The 12,151-nt window shown below is 45.5% G+C and overlaps 1 protein-coding gene across 1 annotated transcript; it reads right to left on the minus strand.

Moving 5' to 3' along the window:
• Positions 1-719: 719 nt before the first annotated feature.
• Positions 720-11,697, minus strand: mios (missing oocyte, meiosis regulator, homolog). The gene is made up of 12 exons (XM_079226927.1): positions 11,616-11,697; positions 10,166-11,032; positions 9,493-10,005; positions 8,587-8,674; positions 8,128-8,382; positions 6,087-6,256; positions 5,393-5,458; positions 5,093-5,251; positions 4,024-4,176; positions 2,689-2,893; positions 2,297-2,426; positions 720-1,997 (listed from the first exon to the last, which is right to left on the minus strand). Exons 2-12 carry the CDS (start codon positions 10,982-10,984, stop codon positions 1,907-1,909), a joined length of 2,649 nt encoding a protein of 882 aa, XP_079083053.1. The 5' UTR covers positions 10,985-11,032; positions 11,616-11,697; the 3' UTR covers positions 720-1,906.
• Positions 11,698-12,151: the final 454 nt, after the last annotated feature.

The following is a 12,151-nucleotide window of genomic DNA, read 5'->3' on the forward strand; positions in this document are numbered from 1 at the left end:
TTGATTAATTGCTTTTTTTGTGAATTTCCCTCTCAAAATCTGACTAAACATGGACAAGAAGAAAAAAGAGAGGGAATTTAACTACTAGGAAAAGTATCTGGTGAGGAAGACTGCGATGTGACTGAGAACATCTACTAATGGACCTTGTGATTGGGATTGTTGTCAACTGCTGATTGGAAGGTTAATAATTCACTTTCAATCTAAGATCAAGAGATGTATTACTACATCTGATCTATCTATTGTTTTTCCATCGGTGTCCATCTTGCAGCCTGCACTGACGGTCTGTGATTCTGTGGGGGTTCCCATGGGAGAATAATGTGTGACTCAAATGCTTTCAAGCAAAGATAAAGAACGTACAGAGTAGAAAAACCCACGCCATCTGTGTCTATGAAACACGATAATGTAAAAATAAACCATGTAAACTTATGGAAAACCCCCCATTCAGCAGAGCTCCAATTTGTCACTCGGAATTTATTTAAAAGGGCAAAACACAAGAAACACTGAAAGGATGAAATTCCAGCCACCCTGTATTTTTCGGGACGCTATACGGCTCGCCAATTTGTCAGCTCCACTCCAAAATAGTTCACAAAAGGGCATGCAGGCTTATAAAACCTCCCACACCGGGAAGAGATCCTGGTGAAAGCGGCATACAGTAGCTCCTGTGCCCCCCCCCATCCTCCTCCTCCTCCCTACTCCATGACTAAGTGATTTAGCCAGCTCTGGTGCAGGCCGCCTCTCACTTACAATGCCTCCCCTAGGTTAGTGACAGAGTGGGGAGGGTGGCAGAGAAAGAGAGAAAACCCCATTTACAATGCGGCTTACACACAGCCGTCCGCTCGCCCCCCACCCCCTCCACAGACGGCGCCCATCCTTGGATTGATGTGTGGTATGCATAGTTTTTTGGGGTTGCAATTTGGGCACCACAGAGAAGGAGAAAGAAAAAGAGGGCAGGTCTGTGTATGTCGGAGGGTGTAGGGGAAGGGAGTGGGCTCAGGCTGTCTGTTCTCTCGCCCTCTCTTTGAGTCAATAGTGTTCCGGCAGCTGAGGTTCTTTATGAGGGGAACAATCTGGAGGGTCTTGTCAGAGTGCCGAGCAGCTGCTGTTTTCTGGCGAGCTTCTTTCATGGACCACAGGCCTGGAGTGGGCTGGTGAATACAGACGCAACCCTCCCACCTCTTGCTCCTCATCACCCGTCACCCCCCACCACCTTCTCCAATTCCTCATCCACCCCTTCAACACTGGAAGCACGCACACGCACACGCGCAAAGAGTGGCACGGAGGAACACGAAGAGAGCAGTGTATGGTTATTGTGAGCGCTACACTCCGCTCCGCCCCCTCTCCCCGAACAATGCTTTCATGAGGTATGTGAAGATCCTTTCGTAAGACAAACACAGGACGTTAAATAGCGTGTTAAAACACAAGCCCGAAAAATATACAGCTCGCACACATATTGGCACCTGTGATCACAGCTTTACACCCTGATGTGTGAGTGGACATTTGTGTTGTTTTTGTTAATAGATCACAATAAAACTATATGCCTGATTCAGGTTAGATTGGAAGAGGCCGATTAAAGCTGAGCCTCTTGTATTTCTCCTGAGTGGGATTTACATTAGCGGCGTAGTGAGTTCGCATTTGCTCCCTTTTCCGTCATTGATTCAGTTAGTAAGATCAGTAACACACACCGTCTCCCTTCTTCTTATAGGGCTCTGTTATAACATTAACTTCACGAGACTATATCTTAAACAGTATGTCGCTCTTTTCAAGCAGCCACTTCAGGGAAGCGCACTGCTGGCTCCTCTTTGTCCGTCACCCAGTTGCCGTCGTGTGCAGCGGGTGCAGCAGTGAACCTGCACCGGGTGGCTTCTGGCTGGTTGCTTAGCTTCACTTCCCGAGGAGCGTCTCCTGTTTAGCTGCTGTCTGAAGGCACCAGGTTCCCCGTGGTGTCCAGCTGCATGCATTTACATGTGCAAGCAGACACTGGGCACTCTGTGTGGTCTCTGTAATGGACACATGAAGGTCAATAAAAAAAAATAATCAAATGATATCTATACATACAACATAAGAGAGGAAGAAAATGTATCTCAAGAGTAGTTATTGCAGATAGAGGTTCACGTTGGGTTAAATAACTCTCGTCATCTAACGTCTGTCAAAGATATAAAGAGTTGACAGCAAAAAGATCAATGGCCCCATTTTGCACTTATGGATTTTTTTGGATTCCAGATTTGAAAATCTAACAAACAGAAGGTGCATGGACCAGAGGCAGGAACCATGTATCCACATCCAGTGAGAGTCCCACCTGAACCAGCTGAGCATGTGGCCGGCGTGGCCGCCGTGGCGACAGTTGTGACACCAGGTGAACCAGTTGTTGAACTGAGCGAGTTTGTTCTCCCTCGTCAAGTCCACCTTCTCATCAGACTTCCCCGTTCCTGCCGGAAAAGGATTTACCCACATGTCAATATTAGCACTCAATAAAGTTTGACTATCTATCTCAACGTTGACGTGAGCGATGTCACGGCGATAAAACTAATTTAAAAAAGGAACTGGATCGGCCGCTAAACGTCCAGGTGCAACTGCCTCTAAATGCCGATCAAAGTCCACCCAATCCCCTCCTGCTCGGTTGTAAACACTCACCCCGCTCCGAGACGTCACCCGAGCATCGGTCTACGTACTCCGTGCGGGCCAGCTTACCTGGGCAATTAGAAACGGGTGTGCCCATGTTCATGAGGCAGAGGGCACAGCGTGGCAGTGGCTTCCTGCAGCCGGGGCAGCTGGTGACTTTTGACTTGGTGGGCGAGCCGCTGACACCATACTGGCTGAAGCCGCGGCCCTGGTGGGGCATCGCCGAGCAGCTGTAGGAGATGGATTTGCCGCAGAAGTTGCAGCTCACAAACACCTGCCGCACAAGAACAAACACAAAGGTCGGGTTGATAAGGGCCGGCGAGCATAAAGGTAAAACCAACACACAGACGCTCGCCAGCTGTCTGATTTTCACTTTGAGGGGAGAGGAAGATAAGCATGAGATAATACTGCAATAATCCCAATTTGCTTAACCGTGAATATTGGAATGTCAGTGTTTTAGGTTGAGGTGGCGCCGAGGTCATCTTGCAGCACCAAGATGCGCCATCACACATAAAAAACGGTTTTAGTATTCGGCTTCATAAAAGGATCTGTTTAAGTACAGTGCGTGTATCTGGAACAGAGAACACAACCAGGATTGCTCATGAGAACACAAGTTTTTATGACAAGAACTGGAGAGCAGCAGAGCTGTGGGTGTTACGAGCTTGGCACAAACATCACCAGTAACCTATAATGATTGCAATGATCAAATACAAATAGGTATGGCTGCAGCTTACAATCATTTTCATTAATAATTTATATCTATCTTTATTATTGTTTTTTACTCTAATAGTGAATACTTTCCAAACATCCTCACATTAGAGAAGCCAGCAAATGTTTGAGTTTTTCCACAGATACAATAATCAAAACTGTCATTTGTTGTCAGTCGATTTCATTCCATCTGGCAGGTGTATAGCTGAGGTGCAGCGCTGAGGTGCAGCGTCGTGTGAGAGCTCTTGAGATCTTTATGAGATATGTAATAGTACTGTGTTATGTACACACTGTAGTATATTGAGAAGGAGACCCTATTAACTGTTGCGCCACCGAACGGCATGCTGGGTAAAGGTCGCTCGCTGAAACCCTATTGACTGTAAAACTACAGAACGGCATGCTGGGTAAAGTATGCTCTCCGTTGCTTGATACAATATTAACTGTTACACCACCGAACGGCATGTTGGGTAATGCACGCTCTCCGTTGCTCGCTACAACATCAACTGATACACTATCAAACGGCATCCTGGGTAATGTACACTCTCCGTTACTCGCTACAATATTAACTATTCCACTGCCAAACTGCATACTGGGTACAGCTCGCTCACGACAATATTGACTGTTACACCACTGAAAGGCATGCTGGGTACAACTCGCTCTCAGGCACTGCAGATATGGTCCCCGGATGTCCGTTACCTGGGCCAGGGGTTTGGAGCTGGGGTCCAGCTTGCCTCTGTGGATGTCAAACTCGGCCCGTTTGTGCCAGAATCTCCAGGCATCCAACAGGTTGCGGTAGTTTTCGATCCAGCATTGGACTCGGGGATCTTTCAACACATCACCTGGGGAACCCTGTAGGAAGATTGTTGTTATTCCACATGATCACTTCAGCGTACGCATTGCACCGATAAGCAGGTCACAGAAAGAAGGCTCGCCCTTCCTGCAACCATCCCTCTGGTGGAATGTGTACATGTTTGTGGAAATGTATGTGAGGGAAACGCAATTACCACTCAGGTGGTGGATGACTTGTACCATACAGTAATCCATTCAGCAGCAGGTTAAGACAGGACCGAGAGAGTTGGACTACAGCATATTAGATAAGTTACAGACCTGTTCCACCACTTTTAATTTCTGTACCTTCCTTTATTGAAAGAAGTGCATGAGAGCAAACCACTCTGGCTTGCTTCACATTGTTATTTGAGCTGGCGATTGTGTTGAGAATAACAGCTGTGACGTTTAACAAACGAGAAGGCAGGTTTTAGCATGTACCTTTATGATCTCTCAGAGGTTGCGATCAGACCGACAGTTGCAGGTTTGTTTTCTCTTTGTTGCTGTTTTGTGTTTAGCTCATTGAGGTTAACGATTGAACCTTTTATTTTGGGGTCACTGACTGTAGCATGTTGTACTTTCAACCAGACGTCTGCAGTTTGCATGGCTCAACGCAAGTTAATAGGGCATTGTTATCACCTCTTGCAATGAACCATAATAAATGATCTAGGGTTTGGCAATTAAGATTCCACTCTGGGCCAGTCTTTTCTAACATTATTTAAAGGAGGACAAGTAGGCCTAATTACAATAATAATCAGTGGCCTGCTTCAATTTCTAGATGTTGTGCCTGCTCGTCTCCTACGGCCTGTGACTTTGAATCTCCTGAAATGCACGTGGAACAAACAGAGGGTCTTGCCAAGGCAAGTGTACAAAAACAAAAAGGTAAGCGAGGATACAAAAAGTTTTCTAACTTGCATGAATTTTGTCTGAGCTTGTGTACCTTCAGCATGCAGAAGCTGGCCGTCTGGACATCCCCAGTGCGGTCCACGTAGCTCTCCATCAGGTCCACGCCATCTTTAGTCAAACCCGTCAGCAGGATGCCCTCCAGGTTGCCCGCCTCCTTCATCTCGTTAGTCAGTTTGTCAATGTATCGAGGCAGCTGCAGCCGGATACCCCGGAGATATTTACAAATATATCACAAATCAGAGAAGAACGTCATAATAAATGGTGTTAAAGGAAGTGACGTGTGCATAACTGTAGTGTATTGTTGTGAGGAGGGATTGGCTTTGTATGCCGTTACCTGTGCGTCGCTGAGAAACATGCAGGCAAAGGCAACGCGGTCCCGCACAGCAACGCTGCTCTCAAACTGAAACACAGACAAATATTGTTCAACTCCTTTCGTCATTTCTCTCGACTGCATATTTTTTGCTTCACGACTTAGCGGGAAAAATGCTTCAATTGACATGGAGCACCTTGCATTCAGTGCATAGCACGTGACTCCATATTGGCACTAATAACTTTGCCTGTGACGTTAAAATCTCAGACACAGTTCTGCAGGGAACTATTTCCCACCTCATCAATTCTAAAAGCCAAGATCGTCAAAGCGACTGACTAAATGTTCTTATTGCGGAGTCACATCCATTTTGGCCAAGAAAAGGTCTAAAGAGATAAATTAATGTGACGGAAGCAGGTGGCCAAAATCAGATGAGGGACGGGAAAAAGCACAAGCATGCACTCAAGTGTCCGGGGAACATTTTCTGTGAGGTGTTTCATGACTTTCTGTTATTTTTCCACTAAAGACCAGTGCAGTATTAACTAACTATTCAGCAGCGGTGTGAAGAATATGTACAAGCTTTCATTAAGTTGGAACAAAACAGCCACTGTTCAGAGAGAAAAAAAGAGTGCCAATTCAAACACTTTTCTTTTTTTTGCTAACTTCCCATAGGGTTCGCAACAGAGCTGCAAAGGTTCCTTGATAGCAAGAGATTCAATACCAGCACGCCATCGTAGGCTCCGGGCTCGCTGGTGAGAAAGGCAAACATGACGCAGAGGTAGGGGTTCTTCAGCTGCAGCCTCAGAGAGCTGCACATCTCCCTCCACAGGGAGGACTTCTCGTCGGTGTAGCCCGACAGAGCCATGGCAACCACATTCAGGTTCAGGTCACCTGGGAATAAGGAGCCAGACACGTAACTTTATTCACTCTGTGCAAAGTCTTGACTGTAAGCGCAGCTCAAATATGTTTTGGGATGGAGCTTTTGAGTTCAAGATGATTTAGCTTTGTGGCTCAATGAAAATAAGTTTATAAGAAACTGGATTTTTTTTTTTCATGTCATGCTGCGTCCTTCATCAGAGAGTAGAATTCAAAACTAAACAAAAAGGGAGGGGTTTCAAGCACCATTTGAGCCAAACGAAAGCTTGTTTGTATTTTTGTGAGGTAAAGCAGACGTCTGGTTGGTGCAGAGTGTTGTGCATTGTTTCACATAAAACATGTTCAGTGATTTAAAGTGGTAATACGCGTATCTGATTTCTTGCCAAGAGCTAGATTAGAAAATGTATAACACTCATGTCTGCACGCTAAGTAAGAAGCTACAGGCAGCAGCCAGTTAGCTTAGCATAAAGACAGGACAACAGCCTGGCTCTGTCTAAAGGTTAAAACCTAAAATTAAAAAAAAACTGCTTACAAGCACAGCTGAAGCCCATTTTTGTAAACAAACCAGCTATAACGTAGGTAATTAGTGAGCTTTAGAGGTGCGGGTCAGTGGAACCTGGTAGACCAACTGGTCTACCAGGTTTAGCTTTAAATGTCTCGTGGCGGTAGCGTCATATTTCGTGGACAGATATGAGAGTTACTTCGATGAACTCATCAAATTCTGGGCAAGAAAGGGAATAAGCATTTTAAAAAAACAAATGTTGACACACTACTACCTGTGCCACGCAAACTACCTGTTGGATGCCTGGAGAGTCTGGCACAAACGGGCTGAGTTTGACATCCACACACCTTATCTAACGAATCGCCCCATCAGTCATGTTCAGAAAACACTCTTTAGCACAAAACATTTGACCTACATTGGTAGGATTTCTTTTTTTTTCATTCACGATGTACGTAAACAACAGCTCTCTCTCTCTCTCTCTCTCTCTCTCTCTCCTCAGTGTGAAAAGCTCTGCAGGACGAGTGTTGTGTGGAAAACAAGGATCTCCTGCTGTTTTTAAATTCCTTCAGACCGTCACTTCATTTGTTGAGAGACTCTGAAGGGAAAAAAGGCATCTAGCACACTTAGACATAAACTATGTTTATCAGGAGTCTAAAACTATATTCAACACATTTATGAGCAGTTTTTAAACCCGCTCCAGACCTGAGACAACATTACTTTATAAATATTGCTTACATCACTTCCTGTTGAAGCAGCTTGACATTACAGAGCACAACAAAGCAGAGGCTGGTCACTCTGAAGTGCAAATCAATAGGATCTCAGTAAGAGAGGGGGGAAAAGTTGGGAGAAAAGATTTTTCTGCTTCGGCTTAATTTTAAAACCAGTACATGATTTAATTAGTAAAACACACAAGTCCAAGCACATTAAATCTGCAACAATTCAATGTGTTGCTGGACAAGTCCAAATTTGCAAACGTATGTGCATAAAATCTCACACAGACGCACACAGACGCGCGCGCGAACACGCACACACACACACACACACATACACACACACACACACACACACACACACACACCCACACACACACAAGCGCACACACAATGCCAAATTAATTAAATAGATTTGGGTTTTCCAAATGTTCTCCAGGACATATTGTGATGAGTAATTTAAATTTTTTAATTCAACTGTTTCCTGATGTTTTAGAGAACAAACAATTACAGATGAACCAAGAAAATAATCAGAGATTAAACGTTCGTGAAAATAATCGCTCAGCACATTTGAGTGTGTTTGGTCGGAAACATTCTTCCTTCCAGTCAACAAGTGGCTTCAAAGATACACCTGCTTCCTCACCTCCCCCCTCCCTCTCCTCACACCCACTCACCCTTGTCAGCGGAGGCTCCCTTGTTGAGGATCTGGATGGCCCGGCGGATATCCAAGTTAAACAGAGCCACGGCGGCCGCCTGCTCCCACTCACGCTCGTGCTCCAGCGATCGCAGGAAGATCTCCACGTCGATGTCGGGACCCCGGCTGATCCAGCCGCAGAGCCGCAGGGCGAGGAAGCGCTCCTCGCTGTGGTACCGCGGTACATCAGTCTGCCGGTCTGAACCGCTCCAGCACCTGCGGCTCTCCGTTGTGCCTGGAGGAACCAGGAAGGCATCCAGTGTATTCAATGAGCCCATTTCCACAATTTGGCAACTTGATATCAATGTAGGATAACAAAAATCCAAAACAAACACAAAAACTAATGTTGCTATCTAACCAGGGTCAGATTCTTCCTCACAAACAGTTTTTCATCATATTAAACGTTCAGGTGGTTCAGACCAGTGCCTCGCTGACTCACCTGAGCTGGTCCTCACAATGTTCTTGATACCAGAGTTGACCACCGACTGTTTGTTCCCCTGCAGCTTCAGCTCCATGTCCTCCGCACACTGCTTCATATGTGATGCTTTTATAGGAATTGTAACTGATTTTGAAGTTCAAACCACATGACGACAGAACAGGGCGGATCGGAGGTGCATAAGAACCACAATTACTCAAATTCAAACTGGACCGAAGTAGAAAAACAGTCAGACTGCAGCTGAATCCAAGAAATCCATCAGACATTTTTACCATCAAAACAAGAATTAGTCCCAACTACAGAAGATTAACTTCCAAATTCAGATAAAGAAAATTAGATATCACAAGTACTGTACACCATGAAAATACAAATAATCTATAATCACAGGAAACTTCTATTCAGTGACTTGAATAATATTTACCTGCATTGATTTAATGTATTTAAATATGAAGTATAATAACACTATATATATATATATATATATATATATATATATATATATATATATATATATACATAGCAAATCCTTCCTTCCTGCTGCTGTCAGACTACACACCAAACTGAGCTAAAACAAAACACTTTTTGGTCATTTTAACTGCTGCAGTATAAATACATTGTTAAATACTTGTTTATTCTGTCTGTATATATTCTAGTGCTATTGTGGATTATGTGTTATTGCAGTTTACTTATGTACTATATGTATTACTTGTTTCTTATTTTACTTCTATCTCTTGCTGCTGTAATCCTGCAATTTCCCCACTGCGGGACTAATAAAGTATTATGTTATTTTATAAAACTCCAGAAAATAAAAATTAGTAAAGCACAACTATTAAACATAGACTAAGCTGTGTGGCCTTAATCAACCAGGTGCTCCAAACCACAGTAATTTCACAACGACTTTGTTTCCACCCCATCATCGTCAAAAAGGATATAAAACAGATCATACCACAGACACTTGAGCTGGGAATCTTTCCCCCCCGCTAGCAGGTGGTTCCTCCACACCTGGATGGTGTCGTGGCCGTACCTGGACTGAGCCCTCTGCCTCATCTTAGTGGCGATGTCTTTCTCAATCACGGCCTCCGCTCCTTCCGCTCCGTCCTCCGTGCAGTCATACAGGTGCCTGCCGCACGCCCACATGAGCGAGGTGGTGGAGCTCCAGGCGAGCGAGATGCGCTCGAACACGGTGAAGTCGGTCATGACCCTGTTGGCCGCTGACACCACCACCATGCGGTTCTGAGAGGACGGGTGCCAAGCGAAGCTGCCAATCTGGCTTTCGCAGGGCTGCACACTCCGCTCAATGATGGTGGGCTCCGTCTCGTCGCCGATGGGTGTGGGGGTGTGCTGCATGTCGTACAGGCGGATGATGTTGCTGTCACGCGTCAGCGTGGCCAGCAGGCCGTTACGAGTTGGACACCACGCTACCTGAAAGGGGAAAGGAAATCATCACGTTGTTAACCGGACACTTTCTGCCAACAAACTCCCTTTTCAGAATAAAAATAAAGACCGTAACACAATTCTTATTCCCAACTGGACAGAGCTTGAACAATTTGCTCATATCCTCAAAAAACAAAATTCCTCATACCTTCGTGAGCGGCTTCGGCTGCTCTGTGAGCGTGAGCACGGGCTTCTCAAACTTCCTCAGATCCCAGATGGCCACCTGACCCTCAAAAAAAGAGGCCACACGGTCATGGAAGTGTGGGTCGACAGTCACCCCCTGGATGGCCTTAGTGTTTACAAATGTTTTCTGGCTGGTGTTTCTTAGGTCAAATATTGCGAGGTTCCGGTGCATGCCAGCCAACAGCAGCTTCGGGTCCCGGAGCAGCCAGCAGAGGGACAGGCAAGCGTCGTTCTGGCCCAACTCGTACAGCGGTTTGGTCACCACTGTGCTCGAGTCCAAATCCACGGACGAAAGGCGGATCTTGTCAGAGGCTACGCTGGCCTCGGGGGAAAACTTGCTGCTGATGTCCCATATGAGGACAGAGAAGTCCGCTCGGTGCTTGTCCAACCCGGCGGCCAGCAAGTTGCTGTCCACCGGGTTCCAGGCTAAAGTGTTGCATTGCCGGGCGTGCTTGGGCACAAATTCCTTCCCCACCAGCTCTTTGCACGCGGTGTTGTGGCTCTGACCCAGGCTGGTGAGCACCACTCTGCCGTTGGCCTGGCCCACAGCGAGCAGACACTCTGGCTCGTGCTTTGGGTACCAGGCTACGCATTTCATGTAAGGAGTGTCAGAGTTAATGGCGAGCAGAGTAGCAGCGGTTTGTTCGGAGAGCGGGAGAGTACCACCCTTGGTTTCTGAGCCGCCCACGGATCCAATGCGATACAGTCCCAGTTCAGAGTCACAGATCACATAGCGGTCCGGGTGGTGGGGGGACCACAGGATGTCCGGCTTGGAGCCACTCATGATTCAGGGGCAGCTAGACGGGTCTCAACAAAATTTTCCTTCTCCAACCTGGAGATTGGACAGATTAGTAAATAAATTAGCACATCAACAAGTACTGGTGATATTGGCAAACAAGATAGCACATTAACCCTTAAGTACATGAAAAAGTACTGGTGATATTGGCACAAGAAAAAAAAGGTTGACCAAAACAAAGGATTTGTTTGTTTGTTTATCATATTTGTATTGTACATTTGCATATTGTTCTATTTTTAAAGTATGTCTTATGTTATTGCACTCTGTTTTTGTATTAATTATTATTAGTGTTAATCACCTTACTTGGCAATAAACAGTTCTGATTCTGACGTCATTCTGCAGATTAGCTAAACATGTCCATGCTGATGATTTCAAGCCGAAGAGCTCGCCAGCAACATATTAGTTCGAGCTAAGAGCCACGTGACGTAAACTACGGGGTTATTTTACTTGATGACGAAGTTAAAACTAAAGTCCAAAGTTTGTTGACATGCTAATGAACTGAGCTAACGAGTGAAGGACGACCTCAAACAAAAATCGTTAACCTCGCGCGCATTTAGCTAGTTAGCAGTGGAAGACATTTTCTGAGACGTCACAATATTAACGGAGCTGTGTCACTTACAAACGTGCAGAGAGTTTAAATGAGCCCGTGAATCACGATTTGTCTGGCACATGTCGGGCAGGGGACACTCCGAGCTCCTCCGATTGTTGTGTGTTACACCAAAACATGTCCGTGTGATTGAGAACGTCAGATACTCTAAAAGTTCCGGCCACGCGCGGGTCACGCGCGCGGTTCACCACCAGAGGGCGCCGGAACCAAATGTGTGTGAAAATACACAAAGGAAAACGGTGGAAATAATTCAAAGCTCATTTTAATATTTTAGATGATCGATTATTATTATTTTCGGAAGGTAATCAATGTGCACGGATTTGTAGGCTAAAAATAAGGGTAATTTATGCACTGGGAATCCCAGTACATCTGGTTTTCGCATTAATGGGCGAAAGTGGAAAAGTTAAACAATATCTCATTTGGGACTTGTACGCACAGCATCCGAACAATCTCGATTTGCAACTTCCCAAAACACAACGCATTGACCGTGTTAACCCTCCAAATGTAGTCTGTCCATGAGTATAAGACTCAGTGGACGAGAAAACACC

The sequence above is a fragment of the Taurulus bubalis genome (genome assembly GCF_910589615.1).
Source record: "Taurulus bubalis genome assembly, chromosome: 12".
Taxonomy (NCBI): Eukaryota; Metazoa; Chordata; class Actinopteri; order Perciformes; family Cottidae; genus Taurulus; species Taurulus bubalis.

Coding starts and splice junctions, on each gene's coding strand:
- mios (XM_079226927.1), bottom strand. CDS start 10,984: ATGAGTGGCTCCAAGCCGGACATCCTGTGGTCCCCCCACCACCCGGAC. Junction 10,006..10,165: donor AGCCGAAGCCGCTCACGAAG/GTATGAGGAATT, acceptor TTCCCCTTTCAG/GTAGCGTGGTGTCCAACTCG. Junction 4,177..5,092: donor CCAGCTTCTGCATGCTGAAG/GTACACAAGCTC, acceptor ATCTTCCTACAG/GGTTCCCCAGGTGATGTGTT.